Here is a 26818-nt window from a genome sequence, read left to right as displayed (position 1 = left end):
TCAACTGCTGCCAGCAGCTCTAAGAGAAGAAATACTGATCACAGGCCCACACCTGGGAGGATGGAGTTCCACAAAGCAGCAACCAGGCCCAGGCCCTGCCTGTGTCTCCCCCCAACAAACAGGAGGCAGAAGGAGCTTTTAAAAACAGGGGAGCATGTGCTATTTCTGTGGGGTACACTGTTAGGCCTCTGGGAAGGTGTGTGCTGAAGGAGGCAGGGCAGCCACCATCACTGCAGGGTCAGAGGCAGAAAAACTACCTGGGAGGTCACAGCTGAAGCCAGTGTTGCTGTGGGAGGGTGAGAGAGGGGCCTCTGCTGAGCGAGGGGGGCACAGTTAAACTCACCACACAGTCCCTGTTAATGAAGATTCACTGGAAGCAATTTCATTTGAGTAGGGACTACCTCTCCCAGAAGGGACTGGGACATGTTAAAAATCACATCCTCTACACCACTGTTGAGATCTGTGGATCATCGAGTGCTTTTCTGGCTGTAGCCAACACTGAAATATTTTTTTTCCTGCAGCCTCCCACTAGCATACAGCTGCTGTACTCCTGTGGGGAAGGAACAGAAGTTACTGTAAGAAAGCAAAGCCCCGTTCTGCAGCTCCCATGCTAGACTTACCTACCGCCGGGAGAGAAATCCTTTATTGCATGACTGCTTGGAGAGATGCAGCAGTGGTGGCCCAAGAAGTAAAATCAAACACATACTAACTGCTACCAAGACATGAATTTTTTTTAATGGAGACACATTGTTGATCACAATTTATTCTGAAGTCATGAGATGCCAACAACAGAACAGACTGATTCAGCAGGTCAGGCTGGACAAATACTTGACTGTAGCCACAGTTGTTGGCCATGGGCAGCAGCACTGAGTTACGCAACAAGGCAAGTGTTTCTCTTCTACCTTCCTAACACAGCTGCCAGGTAAGGCGAAGGATGGACAGCTACTGAACTGTGGTACAAACCATGCAAGAGTAACAAATGTGAGAATAGGTGTGCAATAAATACTTGATGATATTGGGGGGGTGGGGAGGGAAGAGGCTCATTTAAAAAAAATTATCTTCTGCAAGACATTAAAGCTATTTTAAGTATTGTCACCACCACCGTGGGCAGTCCAGTCCAGCAGTGACTAATTGGTACATGGATCAGTTTTAAAACAATATCCCTCTTCACATGAAAAGGTCTGAAGAAATTATTTATCCACTTGCTAAAGCTCTGGGGTTAAAGAAGTGATCAGTAATCAACATTTATTTCACACCTAGGCAGAATGACTAAAACTGAATACTACTGTTCAGCTTCATCTTCAATTACTTCAATTCTGCGAGGCCCGTAGAGTAGAACATAGGCTATATGCCAGTCTCCACCCCCTGATAACCTCAAAATATCTTCAGGTGTAACAATGCTGACTTTGTCATCATCAAATTTAATCCATTCATCTGAAAAGACAAGAGGATTATTTGTAATTCAGGCACACAAAATCTATTAAAGGGACTGTTAAGCACATTTGAGAGATGTTGTGAAGGGTGGTAATTTTCTTTTTACCTTGTTTCCTTTTAACCCAAGACACATAATGCCCAGAGGAACTTGATCTGCCTTGATGTGTTAGCACTGCCTGCAGGTCATAATAGCCACAATTATTAGAACCAATATCTGAAAGAAGAGGGGGGAAAAAAAAAAAAAAGGTTAGGCAAGTCTTATATGAACACTTTCAGCATTTTCAACAGCATGCAGACCAGCGCCACCAGCCCCACTGCAGCACTACAGCCATGTCAAAACCCCTTTACAGCCCGGTTCTAAATCACTGTGAGCTAAAAGCAGCGGCTTTCAGTGAGGATAGCCCCTCAGGAACCTGAGAATGCTGCCTGTTTTCCTGACATAAACACGTATCCCGGGGATGTAACACAACTGCAGTAAGCTCAAAGCATTAACACCACGACACAGGGTCAGCAAACCTTCGGGAGAGGTTTGGCTACTGCTGCCTTCCCCCCAGCAGCTGGTGCCAGCCCTGGCGCCGCAGGGGCGGGCGTGTGAGCGTGGGCTGCACAGCCCTGCAGCCCGGAACACTGGGGTACAGCACAGCAGCCCCTCTGCTGCTCGGTCAGTTGCACTGGTCTGTTTTTCAGTGGAAAAACCTGGCTCATTCTGAACGCACCAAGAAGGGTGTTAAAGTCCCCATCACATCTGTAACTGCATTCCTGGGGCCTCCAGACTATCCTGTTGTCACTGTGCTCTGGAGGCAGCCGGTGCCCTTCCTGCTCAGGAAGCACCAAGTGGGAACAATTTGGGTAAACGAGACCTCCAAAATAATTTCTGCACAGTGTCCTCAACATGAGGGTGAATGCTTAGGGCATTTAAGCTCCAAAGCCCCCCCCCCCCCCCCCCCCCCCCCCCAGTTTAGGCAACAGCGGTTTTAAAAGTCAAATTTAAGTTTTTGTTTTGATTTCAGTGTTCTACCACACACTGACAAGGAAGCATACAAACCAACTGCACGTTACATGCAAATGCCTTTTGATGCACATGTCTTCTGTGCATCATCAACTTGTCAGATGGATAACAGGTATGTCTGTGACTATCTCAAAAGCACTTTGGCTTGCCTAATCTTTCCATTCCTTAAATTTCTGTCACCTTCTAAAGATTAATCTTCAAAGCCATTCAAAATAACCAGGGTTCTCAGAATATTCCTACCATCAGGTCCACTTAAAGATGAGTAAATGTAAAGTTACTTTAAAATACATTTACTTCCCTGTACTCACCATCAGGAAAAGAAAATGGTTCATATTTAACTTCTTTCTGTGCACCATCACTTTTACTAGACTAAAGAACAGAATACGCTGAATTAATGTGGAATGATTTTGAAACAGCTTTAGCACAATTATATCAAATACCAACTCTCCATTCATTTAAAGATGCTCCTAAGCCTAAACATTTTTTGTTCAACTCGAAAGATGTTCCATTACCATATTTCTAGCTGGACATGTGAAAGCCTAATCTAAACAAGACCACTTTTTAAAGCAAGTGTATAACCATTTTAGCACATAATGACTAGACTGCTTACCCACCAGATTTACAGGTTTGGAGCACAAAACCAATTCTGCACTTGAAGATTTTATTCCTTGTTAGGGACTTGCTAGCAGCAGAAGTGGTAGCAAGAAAATACCAGAGACAGAGTCTACATTCTGATTTAAAATAGCACTCTCTCCTTGCTCCTAACTGTGTAAAAAAAGATGTAAGCCTTATTCAGATGTTTAAATGATACTGCCAGGAGTTAGGCCAAGAAAGAGTAGCAAACTTTAAAAAAACTGAATAAACCACTACTGGTTTAGCTCATTTACCTTTTTTCTTCATTAAAGAAAGGCAAGTCAATTGTAAAATATGTAGACAGGGCAGAAGATAAAACCATTTACAAATTTTCAGAGTACAGTCTTTTAGCTCTAATACCTATATTCTAAATACATGTATTATATCTAAATACTAATACATATATTCTAAATTTTATCAGTCAGTCACATAGAACTCCCTTGTACAACCCCTTCCAGCTGGTGAGCAGGCAACAGCTCCCTGTGCTCCACTGAAGAAGTGACCTGCCAGCAAGCAGTAATGTCTGAAGAGAATAATTTTGTGCAATTCACAGAAAACCTTTAGGCATAACGCTGGTAAGCAGAAGCACTACATTTTAATATATTTTGAAATAAAAATGTAAGCAACATGTTTGTGTACTGCATTTAACATTTCTCATCAAGCAGTCGTACCAAACCAGATATTGTATTTTCATGAAAATACACAAAAAAGATCTAAAGCTCAAGGAGTTTCAATGCTACATAAGAAAACAATATATTTAAGGAACTCAAGTTGTCTCTAGTCTTTATGGGAACCCCAATTTCAGATATATGACTTATTTAATCAAAGCATCCATGAAGTTGCCAGAAGACTTACATTCTTTGGCTGCTGATTTACTTTTTTGTCTTCTAGATCTTTGAATTTTGATCGATAAGAAACCATTTTTTCCTGAAGGTCTGGTGTACACAGCTCATACACATCCAACATAAGAGGAAATTTAACATCCTAGGAAGTAAAAAGCATGGAGGTTGTTAGCATAATTTGGTACTCCACATTAAAGCATTCTCCCACAGGAAGACAACACTAAGTCCAATTAAATGCAACTCGTATCATGTTTATGTACTGAAATGTTGCTGACAGTACTTACGTAACGGGCTACAAAAGTTTCACAGAAGAACGTCTGATTCAGTATAAGCAAACAATCATAAATTACCATATTCTGTATAAATATTTAGATTCCTCACTATTAGCTGTCATACTATGGGAATACCTATGCAGGCCTAAGGAAAAAACACATGTAGAATGGCTGTAGACTTGCAAAAATGTCAATTTGTGTTATCCAAACAATCTTCTAAAATAGTTAACGTGTGCCTTCAATCTCTATTCCCTTGCTTCTCTTGTAACTAACAGGCATTGTCTATCACAGTGCTCTCTGGACAGCTCAGGAGATCTACCAGCCAAGGCCAACAGAAAGCAGAACCAGAACATTTAGCTGTTTGCAGCTGGTTCTTGGGTTTGTAAATCAGAAAGCCAGACAATTGAAATAACTAATATAGGAAGTGTTTGTTAGCATAAACATTTCCCATTAACTTTACAATACTGTCCAGTGACTGAAAGCATGGTCCTCTCCTTAACTAAACATTTTCCTTAACCACTGGTGAAGAGAGACAAGAAACATCCTAACAGTATTGGAGCAAATTCACTTCTGTCCCTCACCTCCTCCCCCGGTCTATTTTGGTAGTATATTTTGCCACACAGCATCACAACTGGGAACAAAGCTGCTTTGTACTTAAGCAAAGGAACTGCACTGATAATATTTTAAAATGCAATTTAAAAGCAAACAATTAAGTAAATAGCTTTCAAGTATTAGTTATCTCCTATAATAAAAACTGAATGAAAAGCATAAAGAGGAATTAAACTTCCATATGCAGAAAACTTACCTTGAGAACTTTGGCATTCACAGATTCTTTCTCTTTGTAAAAAAATCTAACCATCTGAATAGTCAGGTACGCTGGCAAGCGACTAATTTTAGACTATAAAAAAAAAATTCAGAAACAGCTATTACTTTAGATATTCACAGATCTTTTGTACCTTAAACACTGCTCATCCTAAATTACAGGCTATTCTGGGAACATATTTGTACACAAACACATAGGAATATAATGCAGCCTCCAATTTTGAAGCTCTGTATAGTAGTGTACTCATATAATTTTCAACTGGTCTTAAATTTCTTGGTAGTGGAAATCCAGATGCTTTATAAATATAAATCACATGCTGTTGCAGCAAGTGTTTGGGACAGAAAATTGACAAGTTAAAAGAATCATAAAGAGAGCAACCAAGGTACCACTCACAGATTTGATATAGAGTGCATTTCTCTGCAGTGTTGGCGAGAGTTTGGTGATTTCCTCCTGAAGACGCTGTCAAAAAAAAAAAAAAAAGGTATTAACACCACATTTAGCATAAAACACAGCTTAAAGAAAAGCACAGCATGGATAAACAAACCACAAACTAAATCTTGTTCTGCCAATCTCTTCTATTGCTATCAGCCATTATGACACACAGAATTTTGAAAGTCCTTGGCAGGAAGACCATGCCCATTCATTTGTTCAGCTCCAGGCTCATTCCTGAGCCCTGACAACACAAAGTTTCCCTCTGCAGAAAGTTTAGTTCTACAGGAGTAGAACTTGCAACTGGATTTGGTTACGGATGTGTCATGTCATGCTTGGAACACAACTAAAGAAAATCTGAAGTTTCTTATGACAGGAATATCTGCACGTTTCTCAACTCAGTGTAAAGCAGACAGAGCTGCATGGAAGGAGACAGCTCAGGTGGTGGAACTCTGCTTCCAGGGGCCTTTCCAAATCCCCTGAACTGGCCTGGCTGTTGTGTTGGGACTCTCCTGCTATAGGCAATCCAGCATAAGAATTTTAGAAGACCTTTTCGGGCCTGAAATAGAGGTTTCCTCCTTTCATAATCTTTTTAATTTATGAGCATTAACTATTTTATCTTACATTTCCTTCTAAATTCTGACAAAAATAAAAGAAGGTACAAAGATTATCTGAGAACCATGCAACTTGGTTCAGTCCTATACAAACCAGACCACTGCTTCTGTACCTGCTCTTATACAAATACTCTGCAAGAGCAGTTACTACACAAAGGTTTTGTAGTAGCTCCTCTCCTTGCTCCTTCAGATTCTCCAACAACCCCTGAAACTTAGAAACATATATATATATATATATATATATATACATATATATATATACACATATATAAAGCACAGACTACTTTAAGAAGTTCTACTTAGGTAAACGGTTTTAAAGATGATGTTGTGTCATGGAAAATAACACTCCCTTCAAAATCTGCAAAATGAAATTTAATTGTTCCATCATCTCTTTTTTTTTCTTAGCAACCAAAATGTCACCCTAGTTTCAAATTGACTTTTGGACTCTTTGGGAACCATTTACAGCATGCTTAAATCATGATACTGCTCAGTCTGAAGTGAAAACCAACTGACCAAACAAGTTGCATGGGGAAGACCATGTCAAGGTCCAGAAAACACTTTGCTGAAGTCTGCTTTACATTAAGATGTAATTAATTTCATTGCCATCTTCCTATTGAGCACACAAAAAAAATAATCTTGGTACTTTGTAAAGCTTGGACAGCAGATGTCAATTCCATGTCACAGATTAAAAACAGAGGTTATTTAGAATTTCAATTAAATAGAGGTTGTAATGGCTTACCAATTTTAGTCCTGTAAACAGATATTTCACTTCTTGATTGATGAAGCAGCTGAGCTGAAGCAGATTCTCCTTTCCTTTAGTTACTTCCTCTTCTTCAGCTTCTGTACATTTCATGCTTCACAAAATTAAGGAAAACCATCATGCAACAAGAGCTGAACTACCGCTCTAGTCAAACCACGCTGAACAGCACGGTAATTTAACAGAATCCTGTGCTTGTGCTTTCTACTTCTCATAGTACAAAAAAGATTTGAATCAGCCCTTCCTTCTAACCAACCTGTTCTTTCGTGTCTAATGACAAGTGGTAGCTGAGGCAGACAGCATACCAAAAAAAGTAAAATAAATTTTCAGTCACCATTTAAGCTTGTGAGGCCTGCTTTGTTCTTTCTTCCCCAACCCCCTTCCCAACTCCCAGGACACCAATCATACTGACTGGCTGCCAATACCAAGTTATGAAGCCCTCCTGCAATATTAAGCTCCATTGTTGTTTACAATTAATAAAAGATTTTCCATTCCTGCTGCTGACCAGACTTCCCATTTCTTTCGACATGCACAACCTCCTTTCCCTGCCCTGTATCGGTCCTCTTCACTGAAATGAAGTTCATTTCTTCATTTTCTACAGTCTTCTGATGGTTCAGTCCAACATCATCTTTTTCATATTTCTACCTCAAGCCTTTTCTCTCATCCACTTCCTTCTGAATAGGCATTTTCCTGACTGCTCTGAATGCATCTATTCTACAAATGCTGCCATAATCACACTTTGAAGGCTTGCAACATGATTTTTCTACCAAGGCTCTTCTTCCTGCCGTTGGCCTATGCATCATTCCTCGCAGCTACACATTCTGCTCCTCCCAGCTATTTCAGGGATAACAAACACCACGATACCGGGAGATACAGATACATGACTCTTACCTTATAAAAGACCTTTACTCTTCATTACTACCAAGCTATACAACACAGTACCTCATCTAAGGGGATATTTCCTTATTTCAGATGAGCAAAAAGCACAGCGTAATACTTTCTAAAAGTGGTGGACAGTTTCATGACAGCCAATATTTTGGGGTGGAGAGGTGGGAAAAGAGCGATACTTGGCATGAGATGTGTGCCCCATATGGTCACATGCTTTTTGTTCTTGCTATAAAAAAGCTACTAGCAAGTTGTCAGCTGCATTAGTTTCTTACTCATCTAACAGTGTGCATCGAACTTATTTCTTAAGAAATCAATTGAGCTATCTTTTCTGCATGTTTAGTATGCCAAGTATATCAGCAACACTCCCCTACAAGCCAAATAAAGGCTATTTAGGTGGATAATTACTTTTATTTGGATAAAACATGTCAGCACCCTTGAAGCAGATAACTGGCAAACCTCTCTGGGGAGGAAATCTGGTATTCAAATTCAGTGTCTTTTTTATATAAATTCACATTACTGTTCTTCCTCCCCACAACATCCTCTCTCACAAAATATATCCAATCTTAACTTTAACTTCAGTGTACTCCTGCAACACATCACTCTCTCTCTTCCCCAACACACACTTGTATTTTCTATACTATTCTGAACAATGCTTTCCATCCTCTCTGCATTCAATTGCTGAAGTGTGAAATTATTATAATTCTTTCTATCTTGCCTTAGTCTTTAGGATACGCTGTTTCAAATTCAATGCTGAAGAACTGATCAATTAAACTCTTCTTTTTAGAAGATGCTGCTGTAGCTCCAGAGTCTGTCTGTAAAACAAATTCTCTTATGATATAACTTTAAATATCAAGTAAAGACAGTTGTCTTTGCAGACAAAATAACCCCATTTACTTCAATTCTTTAAAGCCTATTCCTTCACCTTTCTATACGTGTATTTTCTCCTAGTCAATCTCCTTACACAGTATAAAAGTTTCAAAACAAATGCATTTATAGCATGCTGTTAAAGCCACATCAAAGCATATTAGCAAGCAAGATTTCAATCGAAAAGTCAAACCTCCCTGCCTCCCAACTTTAATCTCTCTTAAGAGTAGTCTATCAGATTTTTGCCACTGCCAAGACTCTCCAGAAAATGTTTTACAGAGAAAGAAAAGAGTTGGTCTGTTAAAGGCTTGGGAAGAACTTTAAGTAATTTCTTATCAGGATGAGTAAGCTGGTCGTCTGTTTGAAACAGACTTTTTCAGAAAAAAAAAAAAAAAAAAAATTCTTGTGTGCTAAATTCACAGGTTATCGGGGCCAGCTGCTGCATACTCACAGTCACCACCACCCTGGCCCAACTCATGCCTTACAAGTCCCAAAGGGAAAGTATTCCTGTAGTACACTCCATAGTGCAGCCGACATGATATAGGTAGCTTTACGCTGATCAGACACATCAGAAAGCAATTTCACTTACTGGACTATAGACACGTTAACTCACAAACCAGATAATCCTTAGTAAGAAATACATGAATCACAAGTATGGTATTATAAATCCTAACTCTGGTTAGAGTCGGACTACAATTACCTCCATAACTGTATCACCTTCTATGCCTTCCAGCTTCTGCTGTAGTACCCTCATCATCTGCACCCAGCACTCGTTGGCATCCTAGGAAAGGCACAGAACATTAAATCTGACTACTAGCATTATGATTTAGTAATATTAAACCCATCCATCTTTACAGTATAAAACCAAAAGGTAAGGTTTCCTTATTTCTCCCTATTCCACCATACATTTTCAGAGCTAGCACTTGATATTGCATTCAACTTTTCTACACAATACAAACACTTTAATGAGATAAATTATTTTCAGAGGAGAAAGAAAGTTTTTAAATACTGTTCTCAACTTCCAACATTCTATAGAATTTTCAAACAATAAGCTAATAATCAGTCTTTACCTGTTGAAGGTACTGGCCTTGATCGCCTTTCTCTGCAAACTGTGGGAAGGCCATATGTAAAAACTGCAGGAGAATGATAGGTGGGATACTGGAGGAAGTTTTATCCATGGAATCAAACAAGTCTCTAAGAGCTTGAAGAAAAAGTAAGTGAACGCTTTGAGAAGTGAAAAAACAATTTAAACATGGCAGGAAGTTTAAAAAGAATAGTGAAACAGTAGCAACATTTAAAGACTGATCATTTTAACAGTGTCCCATTTGATCTTTCCAAAACAGGACCAGATTTTCCAGGTGGTGTAACAGGTGCACCTAAGCTTTCATTTGTGAACATGATTTGCAAGTGTAAAGATGCCAATTCTGAGAGTTTGGCAGTGCCTTGTCTTTCCCAGCTGCTGACAGAAAAAAAAAAAAAAAAACAAAAACAAAAACCAAAAAAACAAAACAAAAAAACACCAAAAAACAAAACCAAAACAACAAAAAGAACACCCCACAAACATTTTTCAGCAGTTAAGATTTCATTTGAAACACATCTGAGGAGCAATGTTTTCAAGAGGACTACACCTAGAGAAACCAGGAGGCATTCACAATCTATCCTCCAGAGCAGCTTAAGTTTCACCAGCTACTGGGGAAAAACCTTAATTTTTCCCAACTAAAATATCTAGAAAATACTCATGCTTAATTTAAGACCCAGGAAAACCAGTATGTGTATGCATACATGCAGACAGTTCATAACTGTGTGCAATTCAAAGAATGCTACTGATTGCATGACAATACACATGGCTTTCTTCTTTGTTCCAGACACACACTAAGTATGTCTTATCTACTCAGGTTACAGCATTTTAAATCCACCAATCACTTCAGAGACAATTGTTAATCCTCACAACAACCCTGTGAGGTAGGCAGCAGTATGCATGGTCACTAATTTACAAGTGGAGAGATTAATGAATGATACTCCTGAATAAGTGAATATAGGCAAGATTACAAGGAACCAAGGTCAGTTGCTTCCTCTCTTTAAGAAATATCTTCACTCACCTTGATAAGAGGGACAACTGATATGACACAGCAATTAGAAAAAAAAAAAAAATGCCATAAGTGTCATGCAGGAGTTCTTGACCAGCTCAGCACCAAAGAATTGACTACTAATAACTTAAACTATTAAGATTCCTAAAAAGCAGAGCTGTCACCTTAAAAAGAAAACAAGGGACATGAAGTAAAGGCAGTGAAAAGGGGAGGGGCAGGCATGGTTGTACAGAGTAACCATTGAACTTACCACCCCAAAATTCGATCAGCAGGCATACCCACAAACTGGACCTTTCCTTCCTTATATTGTTTTGTTTTTCCTTAAATGGACTGGTAGAAATCCCAGTGTCCTGGCCCAGCATCTTAGTGGGGCAATGAAATAGAGTAAAAAAAGAAAAAGTGGACAAGTAGTACCCTTGTTCAAGTGTAAGGGGTCTAACTAGAATACTAGTTAGAACTTGGAGATACAGGGCCATCATGAGCTCCCATACTGTGAGCACCCAGATCACCACAAAGAATAACTTTCTTTTTGAAGACACTACTTGCTACTTCAGTTATGAAAACTGGGTCTTTAGAGTAAAGGCTAAGACCACTGATAAAGCATCAGCTACCACCTTAACAATAATGCTCAGCCAATAAATCATACTAAAAAAAAATCAATTAAATACATATTCTAGGAGTATGGCATTAGCTTACCATTAAGTGAAACAACTGTACAATAAAATATTTCTACACAAAATGATCAAATCAACAGATGGATGGAGTCTGCTTTAGGAAGTTCTAATTACTTTATGCCTACATGTGAAACAGCTAAGAGATATGAATGATTTCTAGCTAAGCCTAGATCACACTTGAATATATTTTTCCTAGCGTGCAGCTAGGTAATATGCAGAGATGTATGCTTTGCAGCCACGGCCAGAATAACCTTTAAAGATATTAATGACAGAGCAAAATGAGTCCTCCAGTGCTAGCAGACCTGAAATTCCCAAGGCATAAGCGCTAAGGAAAAATATCACAGAGCTCTAACTGAAATTTTCATCTGCAGTTAGCAGAAAATCACACACTAGCCTAAACCCCTGTGTTCTACTCTAAACACCAACCTGCAGTAATGTATTGAGCAGAGGCCATTTCTCCTGAAGCTCTTAAGGCACCACCATACCTAAAAGAGAAGAAAAATTATTTGTATACAATTAACCACAATCAAGAAGAGCAGTCAGGTTTTGAAATCATAAAGCAGACAGCACCTAGATGTATTTAAACATATCAAAAGAATTCAATCACCAAAACAGAAGTAACTGAAGATAAGGTTTACTCTCACTCACCTCGAAGTGTCAGCTATTTTGCAAGCACTGCATGGAAGCAAAGGAAAACTGGCATCCTTGAGACAACAAATAAATGCAGACTGAGAAGTCTGGATTCATTACTGCTGCTTCCCTAATCCATTTGCCTCAAAGACTCAATCTGTTTTTAAAGAAACTGAGAAAAAGTCTGAACAGAAGCTACCCCATTTCTAAAACATTTGCCACAGCTTCTTCAGATACTTAAAAAAAAAAAAAAAAAAAAAACACGTTCAAGGATAGATGGCAGATAAAATGCACTGAGATGGAGGGCAGGCTTGCTTCCTCCCTCCACAGCAGAATCAAAACTGTCAGAGATGAGATGTTTTTCCTGGGGAGATATTTCCTATGCTGAAAAAGCACAGAAGTCCACCTGTATTACTAGAACTTACCACTTTTCTTTGAATGATTGCTTAATTTACCACCTGCGTGAGGATCAGATGGCCTTCTCAAAGCATATATAAGCCTTCAAGCAAAAGGAGGGCCTCACACATTATTGCATCTCAGACTGAACTTTAAAAATTCTGTCTGTTGCTAGTTGATGAGCAGGAAACTTTTCCCTTGACATGCTACCAAACAGGGAGTACCCTTGCAGAGATCAACAAAGCAGCAGCTGGTGAGAAATTAAGCCACAATACTAAGCTTTCCTATGTGAGTCCTTTCACCTCTCTCCTGCTGCCATATACCCTTCCATGCCACCATCAAGCTGGCAAGACCAAATAAAGAGCGCTGCCTGCAAATCTGACTTCCCACAGGCAATAAGGCCACATCTTGTATTGCAGTCTTCCAGTTTTATAGGGTACATTTTGACATTTGGTATGTTAAATCTGTCAAATACTCTACTTCAGTGCAGTAACTCAGAGTTCTTTATATGGAAATAAACAGACTTTCCTAAAATGACAACGCTGAAAACCAAGAAAGAGCTTTAAAACATAGTTTCTGTACTTTACAAATAGTTCTCAGTGCTAAATAATTAAGGTTCAGCTGCAATCAGAATGCAGAAAAATTTAAGTACTTAAATAACTACTGCTTACAGTAATCTGGAATATCCAGTTGGGTATCAAGGTATCAAGAAAGCAGTGTATGTTAAAGGAAGTTAACCCTAAGATGGCACTGCTCTACCTAATAGTCACATTTTTAAAATACTGATGGTTTTCTCATTATAACTCATCTGGATGACAAATTCACACTCACATTGCCATGTATTCTTTTTTCCTCTGATCTTCATAATTTTCACATTTCTTATAGATTCCTCACCAAAAAAATTGGCCATTTTCACATTTCAGTCCAGAATAACAAAAAAAAAACATTCAGAAGAGTTATTCTACAATCATAACAAATGAAACAAATTCCATTAGGGCATGTCTCCTGTTCCCTACACATCTACATGGCAGTAACTCCAGTTCATTCCAGTTTGCTGCCACAGTAACACCTACAGTCATCTCTCAGAGCTTCCAACTGTACCTCCAAGTACCAAATGTCAGTAACACCAGAATTTCATAGCTAAAAACACACCGTGCACTAAAGCCGCTGAAAAAAGCATTCCTCAAAGGAACAGGACTCCCGTACAATTATTTTCTACAGAACAAGACCATACAAGCTAACACCAGTAAACAGGGTTAGGAGTTCAGTAGCTTGTTTAAGCATATTAAACAATTCTATTTTTTAAAACTATTTTTTAGCTAGACAAAACACATTCTCTCTACTAAAAGCCAGTTCCAACAAATACAGTCTTAAGTTCTTTAAAAAGACCAGACTAACACAGCCATAGGATAAACTTTAATCAATCACTATGTTAATCTTGAATAAATTTAAAGAACAACAGATTGTTATGATAATCCGTACCAGTATTAAGATGACCGTTTCACAAAATATCTATTTCCTAAGCTAAAGAAAACATTTTAGTCGCGGTATTTTTGTACTGAATCATACCTTTTAAGGGCCTCTTTCACTTCTGGCACTGAGCGGATACACTGAACCGTAGCATTCATGTAGCAAGTGTTGCCAAGGTTTGTCAATCCACATGGTAATTCCATCTACCAAAAAATTTACAAGGATGCTTGAAGGTCTGAGAGATACGCAACCATTTTTGTATAAATGCTATAATTTCACATCAAATTCTAAGAAAAAGAACAATCAGAGATGTATAAAATCTGGTATTTTCCATCAAATTTTATGAAGTTTCCCAGATCCATCTTCTGATTATATTAATCATTTCACCATTCAGTGCTTTTAGAGGACATTCAGGAATGCTTTGGCTTTTCTTCCGTGCATGTTTAGTTTAATGAACATAGTCTTCAAGCAGGCAGTCACTCAGAAAGTTCAATTACAATCTCATTTCAGTCTTGACCTTAAAATTCTATTTCCATTAAATTTCCACATGAATACATTTGTACAAAACACTGATGTTCTAATTAGAATCAGTTTTCACTAAGACTCTGAATGTGATGAAGTTCATAGTTAGAAACAAAAGCATTATTTAAACTCCTCCCCAGAAGTCTGCAACAGATCATTAATTTGATCCTTTCAGACAACTGGTGAATTTCAAGTTTTGACAAATGTGAAGGCCAACTAATAATTAAACTAACCAGTTTCCAAAACAACTATAAATCAGAATATAATAGCAGAGGGTTTTGTTGTGGGATTGGTTTGGTTTTGTTTGTTTGGTTGGTTTGATTTTGGTTTTGTTTTTTTTTTTTTTAATCCTGTATAGTTGAGTCAGGGAAAAGCATGTAGTTTAATTAAACTGAAGTACTACTGCATACCAATACCATGTAACTATTTTAGGAAAAGAGATTTTATTTAGCTGTATATTCCATTTTTAATGAATACATGCAGTACAGACAATTGAATTTTTATGCATAAAAAAATTTGAATCAGAGAAATGCAATGCAACCAACTTTTTCAAAATGTTATCTGACACTGAATTGTTTCCTTGTTTGCCTCTCAGCTATCTCCAAGTCTGTGTTAGTCGCAAACATACATAAATATCATTCATCTGCCAGTGCCATGGAAAGCATTAAATAATGAAGCACAAAACCAGTCCTAAACTACAGATCCATTTTCATATGGACATGCATAAAAGTATTCCTGTTCTGCATGCACAGTTGGCAACAGTCATGTAACTGTTTTAAGTATGACGAAGAGCTCCTAGTTCAAATGACTGATGAGAAAATTAAGCCTTTCAAATTGTTAAAAAGGAAACAACTCTTCCCATAAAGGAAAACCTATAATCTATTCCACTATTGTCAAACTTGTTTTCATTTTTCAGAAAGAAAAATTTATCTAATACTACTAACAAGGACAAACAGAGCCCTGAACACACTCCACCCCAAACAAACCCTGGTTTACCTTCACAGATATGAAGGGGGCAGGAAATAATTTTGCACATTTAAGAGCCCTTATTCAGGCAAAGTTCGGGACACTAGTACAGCAAGGGCAATACAAATTTGTCTTTAAAAACATCAGCAACACGATTTTAAAAAAATTTACAAAGTGGCCTGCTTAAAGAAAAAACAGCACTAGTTATATGACTTTTAATTTAAAATTCCAGACTTCCCATCACTGCTACCAGTTGGGTCATCAGCGTAAATCTGCGTTTCTCTGAGAAGCTATAAATGCTTGTCCTGGTTTTGGCTGGGACAGAGTTAATTTTCTTCCTAATAGCTGGTACAGTGCTGTGTTTTGGATTCAGTAGGAGCATAATTTTGACAACAGGCTGTTGTTTCAGTTGTTACTAAGTAGCACCTCTCCCAAGTTAATGATGTTTCAGTTTCCCGAGCTGTGCCAGCGAGCTAGTGCACAAGGAGCTGGGCAGAAGCATGGCCAGGACAGCTGAGCCCAACTGGCCCAAGGGATGTTCCATAGCATAGAGCATCACACGCAGCACATGAAGTGGGGGAGTTGGCTGGGGGGGCGCAGATCACTGCTCAGGCATCGGCCAGCATGTGGTGAGCAACTGCACTGTGCATCACTTGTCTTTTCCTGTGTTTCATTTCTCTCTCTTATATTCCTTTTCATTACAATCAATATCGTATTTTATTACTATTGTTGATGTTATTATATTTTATATTAAACCATTTCTATCTCAACTCAAGAGTTTTCCTTTTTTTTCCCACTGGGATGGGGAGGAATGAGCGAGCAGCTGTGTGGTGCTCAGCTGCTGGCTGGGGTTAACCCATGACTGCTAAACAGACATTACAGTTTCAAAATCCACTTCTAAGCAACTGCAAGTATTTTGAAAACTTGTCATTATTCAAAGGTTTACAAGAAGCTGAAGTTTGAACTATGCTTACAGCTGAAGCCAACTGCTCCTCTGTCATGTCTTCTACAAAGACGGGTCGAGCAATCGGCTCTTCTGGAAGCGCATCTGCAGAACCCATCATTAATAAGGTCATCCCCTTGAAATACAGTAAGAATAGTAATAAATATTTAAAGGCAGTTATTTCCGCTTAAAATAAATAAATAAAGCCATTAAGCTCTTGACATATTTCAGCTATTTCCCTCAAAATAAACATAATCCTTCTCTTAGTTTACAGAACTGCTCTGTCATTTCTTAAGGGTATACCTTAACTTTCTCATTATCTAGAAAGTACTCACTGAGAACAATTCCACAGCATTATCCATGCTAGACGCTTCCACTGAGCCTGGTGAGCTTGCCAGAAGCTGACAATGCAACATTCCAATTGGGCTAGATTTAACATTCATGGAATACCCCAATGTGAAGTGTTCAGAAAAGCTCCCTTCCTGATGGACTACTAGGGATCAAGCATCTTCAAGACTGCAGTGCAAATATTTCTCTTTCCCTTAAGTCTTAGAAAAAACCTTGGAACCAACGACAACTGAGCAGCTAAATTCCGATCTGAAAGAAGCTGCAACATTTGATCTTCTCAATCAACTGAGCGTCAACTGCTCAAAATCAGAATTCTCTAAACAACAACAAAAACATCCCTCATCTTTAGCCCAGAATCTGGAGAAACGCTTCAGACAGATGTGGGCAATAATGAGTTCAGACTTGATTTTTCCACCTGAAAAGGAAGTGGGAAAGGGAGTGCCATCCTTTGGTATGGCAAGTTCTCAGGACACTAAACTAACTGAAAAGTAAAAAATAACCAAAATGACCCCATTAGGTTAGGCATGAGAACTAACATTCAAGGGGGGGGGGGGGGAAAAAAAAAAAAAGGCAATCAAGTTACCATGCTTGCCGGACTAGCATACGGAAAAGGAGTTTTTCAGCATTCAACAGAAGTACATCTACACAGTAAGATCTAACAAAGGGGGAGAAATTGGTTACCTGGGGCCTTCAAAAATACAGCGCTAAGGAAAAGGATGGACAACAGAATGGAAAGAAATGGCTCTGACTGTGTAAATAAATCCCTAGAACTTGTATATAACATTATTAAAATTAATAAAGGCAGCTATTAGTGTAACAGCATGCAGAAAAGAAGAATATTATGTACTGAGGGTTTTGCTGAATGACTTTTCTACAATAGCCACAGCCACAGGCTGCTAATAGATGCTTGCAAACTAATTACAATAGTAAGAGTAATGCCACCTAATTCAGTCTGCTCAGTGAAGAACTGGAAAAAAAACCTGTACCAAACACATGTTACAAGATACCTACAGAAATGAAAATGACAAAAAAAAACCAAATAAAAATCTTTGGGATTCCCTGTTACAATATTAGGTAGGTAAGAAACAGAAATACGTTCACTTTTTGTTTTCTTTTTGAACTAGTCAAAGGCATGAATAATCATTACTCGTGGCTTTGTTTTTAAACAGCAGCTATTTAGTACAGGAGAACAAATTTCAGCAGGTTGGTAAAAAAGGAAATAGGCAGAACTGTAATTCCCACATTTATAATGCAACAACTTTCCATACTGGGGACATACAAGCACAACAGACCACAGACAGGGCCCAGGTTCACAAGCTTTCTCTAAAGAACATTATTACTTATTATTATGGTCACAGGTAGACAACATAGAAGGATCACTGGTCTGACCCAGAATGTTTCTTATAAGAATGAACACATGAAATATATGCTCCCAAGTACTTCAGGAAGATGGTGTAATTTCTCTACTCATCCAAAAAAAAGGTCTTTTACGAATCAATGGTGATAACTTTGTAAGAATGCTTAGGTATGACAACTATAAAATTATTTTTCATGAAGATCTGATTTTCAAGAAACAGTTACCCACTCAAACAGAAACAGCAAGAACTTTAAATTTTACTTTAAATGTCAAAATAAAAAATCAAACTAGTAAAATCTAGTTATTTCTCAGAACTTACATTCTTTATTTTTATGTTCCCCCAGTCATCATCCTGTATTTGAAATGAAATAAAAGACAATTTAATTATCTTGCAGAAAAAGACAAGCAAGCATCTTCATTAATATTAATCACATATTGCTAAATACACAACTGTGTTTCATCCAAGATTCCACAATATTAACTATTTACACATCATCAAGACTTGTCTGACTAAAATAAAAAACAGCCAAGTTGTCTTTTCAATAAGGTTCTTCATCTGCTGTGCAACACTGCTTAAATGTAAACAACTTTTTGTAGGAAAGTTGCTTATACAGCATTACACCAATATGTCTCCAGCGAAGAAGTGCCTGAGACACCTTTCTTAAAAAAGCTAAAAAGCAAAAAGTTGCAGATTCTGAACGTCAAAAAGGAATAGGAAAAAAAAAAAAAAAGCACCAAGCAGAGCAGTGTTTGGTATAAAAGAGTGAAGAAGTGTTTTAAAACGGCAGTGTACTTTCCAACCATTTAGCAACAAACTGCCTACTAGTGAAAAATAATAGCAAATGAAAGATACAGAATTATTTCTGAAAAGTGTAGTCAGTTTAATATATACAATAAAAGACCTTCTGGAGAAACACTCAGAAATATGGTCATTGCTCATTATGTTCTAATATAATAAAGTTATAAATAATATAAAAAAAAACCCATGGATTTTTACCTTCAGAGTTCCTCCTTTAACCATAACTTTCTGTCTAGCTGGCTGAACTCCAGTCAGTGCAAACAATTGGGCTTTGAAGACCATTGGAGGTTCATCAGTGTTCAGCTCCACGCCATCAAATTTCTCTTTTCCCCATTTCACATTAACTGCAAATAAAATGTTTTGAAACTAGATTATTTCCTAATAGACAAGAACATAATTATCAAGATTAACCCAGTATTTCAAATTCCAGACTTTAGACCATCTCAAAACTTTAAGGTTTTATCTCTAAAACTTGTTAATAATCAAGATAAAGGACACCTTTTTACAAGGTGTCTCAGTCTTCAGAACATACGACTTCCAACAAGACTAAAAATATCCTACAAAACAGTAATAAGCAACATATAAACTGGGAAACTTGCAAGCAATAAATGCATGTAACAGCATCAGAAATTCCTTGGGCAAATCTTCACAGAAGCATCTTCAAAGCAACTCTCCCGATCTCTTGTCACTGTTCAATGCAAACTGTCTGAAGGAAGTTCAAACATGCAATTCCAGTTCAGTTTTCCACAGTATTTCCGTTCTCCTTCAGCAGCAAACGATACCATGCCCTTTAAAAGCAAAGCAGCTGTTTGACAGCTGTCATTCTGGCTACAGTACTGTTCACATGCAGCTACATGAGGAGGTAAGTGTGCACCAAGACAAGACCCATAAAACAGCACACCTCTTGCTTCCTTTCAGTGGAAGGTTAGCCTCACAGCACCATTTACAACAGCATCACTGCTACCCTCCTCAATTTTGACAGGGTTCGCACAAAACCTGCGCGTAAGTACAGACAACGGCCTAGCACAGGTTGCAGCTCCAGAAGCCCCAACCCCAGTCAAGGTGCAGGACTGGAACTAAGAAGCGAAGTGAAATTTGGTAACACAAAATGTACCTCCTGAGGATGGAAAGGGGATCACCAGAAGAAACATTAGGCAGAACGACACAAAGTTACATCAACTTCACTTTGGTAAAGCTAGTGCTCACCAGGAGCAGATCAAAACTCTGGAATAAACATTGTGTTTCTAAAGAACGGTTACACATCTTTGATCACTTCCAGTCACTACCACAGGTACACAAGGCTACTCTGGTAAGCTGCAGTTTTGCTGAAAATCTGCAAAATACAGCACACAGAAACATCCTATGTGCACATTAAGTGGCTGAAATACCACATTTCAGGAAAGCCATATCCCTCCTTCTACCTGTGCTTCCGTTTTAAGTATACTACTGCAACTCTTATTTTTTTTCCAACAAAAAAATCCTCAAAAGTCATGATTTAAAAGTACCAAGAAGGTTCAGATCTCAGATGTATGCAGTGCTTGTGATGGGTAATAAGGAAGAACAACCTAAACTTATTCTAAATTTGCCTACAAAGCAACTCAAATGACTGGCTTTCCAGTATTTCTAGCAGAAAGTGCCTTCTGATTTTTTTTAAAAACACATTTATTATTTTGCATATTTAAGATCTACCAAGCACAAGTCTTTTCCCATTTTCTGGGAAGACAACCCATTCAGTCAATGAACAAATCAGCTGCAGTCTTATAAGTTTTGCATTTTTGAACAGTCGTGCATCCACAGCTAAATAAGCAGAAGAATTAACAATTATTAATCTGTAGTGTCACCAGTTTTGACAACTCGGCACTCAAGAGGAAGAAACTGAAGGGCATGATTGTCTTCTCTTCAGAGATTACAACCAAAATTTCCCCAAAAGTTTCCAAAATAAAAGAGAAAATTGTTAATTTGAAAACAATGGAAACTAAGAAAAAGGATGGACGTATTTGCCCCACCGAACAGAAAACACGGCTTATACAGATGTGCTAGAATTCAGGAAGAGTCCTGCTATACTGACATCATGATCCCAGTTTGCCAACCACAATTAAAATGGAGGAGAAACAGGGACACATGTGTGTGCTGAGGCCTTCTGCAATCTGTTCCTCACATACTAAAAAGCCCCAAGAGGCCAGACCTGTTAAATATAAACAAGCCATTAACCAGTCCTGGAAGTGTCACCGGCGGGGTTTTGGTCTTGCAGTCTTCACTAGAAACTTTCCTTCGTGGCGAGGAGGACGAGTGGGATGCGATGCAATTTAAGAAAATTTTAACTCCTCCGGTTTTAACTAGGAAATAATGGATTTAAAAGAGGGGAGGCAGATGCACCCAAATAAATCTGAAGGCGAGGATGCAGAAGTAGGGCTCGCTTCACCGAGAGCAGCGCTTCCCTTGGCACGCAACAAAAATAAAGAAAAGGTAACACGGAGGCACGATCGCAGGCGACAGGACCGCGACGTCCGCTGGCCCGACCGGGCCGCGCCGAGAGGGCCCCCCGGCCCCCGGCCGCGCTCGCCGCTCAGCCCAGCCTGGCGCTGCCTCCCGCGGCCGTGGGGCCGCACGGCCCGGGGAGCTTCCGGGGGCCGAGCGCCTGCGGCCGGAGGCGCCTCCTGCTGTCCCGGGGGAGCCACCGCTCGCCCCCCCCAACCTCGGGCGGCGGCGGCGGGAAAGGCGCGGCGGGGCCGCCGAGGAGGGCTCGGCCGCTGAGGCAGCGGCACCCACCGCCGCGGGCGCTGCCCCCCCCCCACCCCGCCCCACGCCGCGGGGCCGGCTCACCTGAGAAGAGCGGCATGGCGGAGGGGGGCGGGCGGCACGCCGTGTCCCGGGAGGGCGCGGTGGCGGCGGGGAGGCGGAAGGACGGCTGAAAGCGGCGTTAGCGGGGAGGGAGGGAGCGGGCGGGCGGACGATGGCGGCGGCGGCGGCGGCTCCGGCACGTCCCTCCCTCAGGGTCTCATTCAAACCGGCCCCTCGGGATGACGCTGCAAGCGGGGCCCGCTCTCCGGAAGCGGGGCGGGCTGCGCGCGCAGCGCCGGAAGGGCGGGGCCGCCGCCGGTGAGGGGCGGGGGGAGCTCGCGCGGCGCGGGCGGTAGCGGCTGCCCGGCGGAGCGGCGGGCGGCCCCGAGGGCGGGAGCGCGGCGCTGCCCTTCCCTTCCCTTCGGACCGGGGGAGAGAAACCGCCGTGAGGAAGCGTGGCTGGCTAGCGGGGCCCGGGGCGACTGAACGCGCTGCGTGTGGGCCGGGGGGCGCGGAGCCGCTGCTGCCGCCGCCGCCTGAGGTGTCCGGGGGTGGGGACAGCCCGCTCCCGGCAGCGGCGGGGGGTGTGGGGGGTGAAGGGCTTCGGGGGGGAGGCTGTAGGCTTGCCCCAAAGCCGTGGTTGCACAAAGATTTGGGGGGGGGGGGGAAGTTGTAAGTGAAGAAAGAAAAGGCTGTTGTGGATGAAATAGGTTGGTGTTATAGGAACACGTGGAGTAAGAGAGAAAACTGTCAACAGAGGAACTTTATTAAGAGGAGAGGAGCAATTATTTTAAGACACGGTGATAGATAACACATAAGGAGCGCTGAAGGATAAGTGTGAGGGCAATGGCCAGGAGCATTCAGGACAATAAAAAACAGTTTTAAAGATACTAAGAACAGTAGATGTGGAGACACGAGTCTCAACTGCTTCTACAGAAGCTTTTGGTATTAGGCTGTGATCAAAGAAACTAAAGCAGTGCTTAAACACATAAAAAGGAAGAGAATGCCAGGAAGAAACATCCCTTCCTCAAACCCCTCCTAGTTGGCACCTCTGGGAACCCGACACTAGTGCCTTCACCAGCTCCTCTGGCACCTGCAGCTCTGAGAGCTTCTGCCACCGTTGGGTTGTCTGCATTCGCGCTTCTGGCCCTTCTGCTTTTGCTATAGAAGTGATACCCAAAACAGGAAGAATCTTTCCTCGGTAAGCATGATGCTGGTCATATGTGATTTTCAATTCCAAACAGTTGAAGAAGGATATACGAAATGGCTATAAAATAATCCATGGCTTGAAAGTAAGCGCTGAAGTAGGCGGCTTAAAAATTTCAGTCTTTTCAGTTTGTCATAAAGAAGAATGGAAGTTGATTTTATCGTCCAGTGTAGGGTTCTAGACAGGAAAAGGAAGTTTTGGGGAACAAGGATTACATTTCACGGAGAAGCTCCAATGGGTGCTGTGCTGAAATTAAACTGGATCTTGAATTGAGATGGAGTTTCCAATTACTAAGGTGATCGAAGTGTTGTTAAAGTTTACCAGCAAGGGTGATGAATCTTCAGTTACTCCAGCTTGCTTAGAGGAGCTTTCTAGAAAAGCTTTGATCTAGTCCCAGGGTGAGATCCTGCGGAGCATTGAGAGCAGATCCCAGCTGTCTTAAGTGCAGGATATCTTCAGTCTAGCCAGTTCTTAATACCAACAGTGACCTATATAGAGGCCACTTATTCATGACTCCTAAATTAAAATTGAATGCTCTACAGCCTGAAGCTGCACTGAATATATTCTCTTTAGAGCAACCTTTAGAGGATCAGGTCTCAGGCAATTGCAGACCATGTGTTTCCAGGGTTTGGCAAAGGCCCTGAAGGATGCTGTGCTGAAAGAGAAGAATTGGGGTTTATATATGCAGGAAAACTGTTCCTGACCTCCGCAAGGTGAAGAACCACCACCTCCCTCTTCCCACCAACATGGTGTAGGCCTCTTCCTGCCATAACAGCTTTGTGCCTTTTTCCTTAAGGAGGGAACCAATAGTTGCTGGTTTCCTTGAATCTTACACAAACTGATGTGAGGAATATAGAGACAAAGAGTGGAACCCGATGTATAAATATGACGTACAGATTACCCTGAGGACATTAAAATTGTAAAAGATTGGTTGAACTCTATTAAATGCATCTTTTTTCTTAGTGAAGACAAGCTCTGAGGGAACCCCGGGCTGGGTCGTGGGGACAGCGGAGCTGCCTGCCCCGGCTGTGTCTCTGGCCGGGCCCCCCAGCACAGTGGCTTTCCATCCCAAGCTGGCTGGGTGCGAGCCAGCGCCGATCCAAAAGCTGGGGCTGTGTCTTCAGTGCAACACCAGGTGCAGGCCAACAGGCCTGACAGTATTTGTTAACAGTGGAAGATGGGTCAGAGCGCGTCCAGATCTGTTTACAAAAGGCTTTTACTCTGTGCAATCTCCCATGGCTCAGTTCTGAGGAGCAAAATTAATAAATGTTCCCTCAGAGGGTAGAAGCAGGTGCTGTGGTACAGCGAAAGGCATGGGGGAAGCAAGGCAAGGCTCTGGGCGAGCAGTGCTTTAGGCACCTTTGTGATGCCTGCAATAGAAGGTAGTCTTCAAATAAGCAGTCTCAGGAATTGAAATACTGCAGTTATATTTCTGTTTGCATTAAAGGGGAAGATGTGTTATTCTCATCCAATATATTGACAGGTGAATTTATTAACATACGTTTTATTTTCTATGGGGAACATAATGTTCTTGGGAACCTTTTTATGTATTCTAAAAGGCTTTAAACTTTTCAATTAATGTGTATTCACAGCACAGGTAGGATCAAATCTCACTATTAACTCCTGTCCGACAAATAATCGCCACGCATATTAAACTCAAAATAATCCTAGTTTTAAGTGCTTTAGGTCATATTTTCCTGTGTCCCGATATGTTACAGTGCTTTACATGTTAAAAGAAAAGTTCTTTTTCTTTAGCTACTGCTACATTCAGTCCCTATCTCACAGCAACTACAAACTGGAAAATGCAGTGTCAATAAGGTGCGACTTCTAATAATAGGTGATACAGAAAACGTAATGGCAAGGTAAAGAAAAATGCTGCAACCCGGGAGATGTTCAGAGTAACAGACTATTCCCTATTTCAGCATTACCTGTTTCACTTGAGCTGTTTTCAAACTTTTTGCATTCTGGATCACTGTGAATGTACACCTGGGGGAAGGAAAAAGAACAAAACTCTATTTACATTTTTTGTGTTTCTAACTAGTACATAAATTCCCAGTAGAGTTCACCACCTCAGAGGGAAGCTCAGCACCTGCAGCCCCACCTCTCACTGCACAATTCCTGTGGCTCCAGCCTCAGTGGCTGCTGTTAAATCCTGCCGGTGGGCGAGGCCGCATCCTTATTTCCCAGGCTCTTTTGCTAGTTAGCTACTTTATCTCTTTCTGTTTTCTTCAGCAGGAATGGGGAGGCTTGAAGAGGGAATTAAAAAGAGCAGATTTTTGCATTCTACCAGTGTTAATGAACTTTCAACCTAATATAGTAATAGAAAAATGGATAAAAGGTGGAGGCAAAACAGCAAAAAATGATCACTGAAGAATCTAGACTTCCCAGTTTCTTAAACAGTTTGTAAAAGTACAGCTTCACCAAGATGAAGCCAGGTTTTTTTATGCTAGATCTTCATAGCTTACACATTCACATCTCTTGATGACCCCCAGCACTGTGTTAGAGGAGTGTAGGCAAAACTTTCCTCTAAGAGGAATCATTAGCGACCAGGGTAAAGGCTAAGCAAAGAAGGCAAGAGACATAAGAAGCAGAGCTGTAGTGAACATAGCAGCACACCGATTTTTTTTTTTTTTTCTGGATGATAAAGCTGATACTTGCTAGAAGTTTAATAACAAATGTTCTCCCTGAAATATCTGTTCGCACAGTTGAGATCACAGGCATCACTTTTCCTAACAGTAGAAATCTTTGGCAAATTTGTTATTCAAAGTATAGCTACTCCTGTAGATAGGCACCTTGCTTACAGTAAACAAGTGCCAACATCAGTGTACCAGAACATACAAACTGTAATTTGCATGTCTAGACTTTTATTATTACAGCATTTTAGTTGCAACTTATCCCAGACATACAAGTCAATGTAATTTTACATTTCATTATGGCTACTGCTTCTTTCCCAGGCAAAAATCAGCATTTGGAAAGAACTGCAGAATTTCAGCATTCCAAAAAAATGCTATGGAAATGATAGTACATGCCAATCTGAAGAGCAAACCCATTTTTTCTACAGTCCTTTCCTCTTCCCACTAGTCATTATCTTCATAACATTTTTATGCTATTTTTCAGGTTCGTAAAATACAGAACTACAAGATAGGACTTTGATTAAGAAAGCAGACACACAACACTTTTTGAGTCTGCAGAGGTAGCCACTTACACACAAAGGAAAGCAGAAAAGCAATCCAATACCTTACCTGGGTCTGGAGAATGCCTTGACCATAGGCCTTTTCTATTGCTCTACATTTCCTATAGTAATGTATGTATTTAAGTAAGATACATTTAAATCATCTTACTATATTGTTTCCTCTCTGGGTGCATGATAGGAGAGCAAAGCAAGTCATAATTATCCCTTGCATTACTTGGCAAGCTAACAGTCAATGTCACTGGTGATTTGGAAGGTGGTCTTTAGTGTGCTCCAGTCACAGCTTTGAAATTGCTGACATTTCTGATACAGCAAGCTCAACATAGAAGAGTTTTCTGAAATTACAGTATCACCTACTTCTTTTTATCTGTACTTCTCCACTCTGTGACCTTCAAAGCACATACAATCATTTGCATGTAATTAGTCCTTACTACTTCATTGTTCTACAGGCCTTGGCAGATTACCCAGGGTATGGACAGCTAACTTCATGGGATGTACAGGCTGTTCCAAAAAAACAAACCAAACCAAAAAAAAAAAACCAACCCCAAAGCCCCCAGCAACAAAACCCACCCCACAATTTTTTGTCTTTTGAGAAGGGTTCTCTCCCCTAAATAAGTGGGATTTCTGAAGGTCCAAGCCTGCATCATGAAGAATGAAGCAATCACAAGGCAAGTTTGGGGTGGTGACTGAATAATAAATATGAACTAGGCTACTATAGCAGGCCATGAGAATAAAGGAATGAAAAAAATTTAATATGTTATTTACTTAGTCATGTAGTATAGTAAAAATGTTTCAGTTGCAAATGCACCTTTTACTAGGAAGCTGTTGCAATGTCTTCTTAGAAAGATATATAAGCTGCAGTCAGGAGAAAACACCATGCCAG

At 40.3% G+C, this 26818-nt stretch overlaps 1 protein-coding gene and 1 long non-coding RNA gene across 3 annotated transcripts; one reads left to right on the top strand and one right to left on the bottom strand.

The window, feature by feature from the left end:
• Positions 1-713: 713 nt before the first annotated feature.
• On the bottom strand, positions 714-21831 carry USP14 (ubiquitin specific peptidase 14). Of its 2 annotated transcripts, none has more exons than XM_042797849.1 (16): positions 21581-21831; positions 18956-19101; positions 18278-18310; positions 16285-16389; positions 13922-14025; positions 11753-11811; positions 9636-9766; positions 9266-9346; positions 8434-8513; positions 6796-6910; positions 5407-5472; positions 4996-5088; positions 3932-4060; positions 2752-2812; positions 1541-1648; positions 714-1434 (listed from the first exon to the last, which is right to left on the bottom strand). In XM_042797849.1, exons 1-16 carry the CDS (start codon positions 21594-21596, stop codon positions 1283-1285), a joined length of 1479 nt encoding a protein of 492 aa, XP_042653783.1. In that variant the 5' UTR covers positions 21597-21831; the 3' UTR covers positions 714-1282. The 2 variants fall into 2 exon arrangements, with proteins under 2 accessions (XP_042653783.1, XP_032843547.2); XM_032987656.2 differs by lacking the exon at positions 21581-21831 and adding an exon at positions 20943-21290.
• LOC116960395 lies at positions 2409-3841 on the top strand. Its single transcript, XR_004406359.2, has 2 exons — positions 2409-2555; positions 3498-3841. It is a non-coding gene; the product is annotated as an uncharacterized LOC116960395 (long non-coding RNA).
• Positions 21832-26818: the final 4987 nt, after the last annotated feature.

Source organism: Tyto alba, unplaced genomic scaffold (genome assembly GCF_018691265.1).
Source record: "Tyto alba isolate M040663 unplaced genomic scaffold, T.alba_DEE_v4.0 Super-Scaffold_27, whole genome shotgun sequence".
NCBI lineage: Eukaryota > Metazoa > Chordata > Aves > Strigiformes > Tytonidae > Tyto > Tyto alba.
Note: the sequence above shows the minus strand (reverse complement) of the source record. Positions and strands in the feature narration are given on the sequence as shown.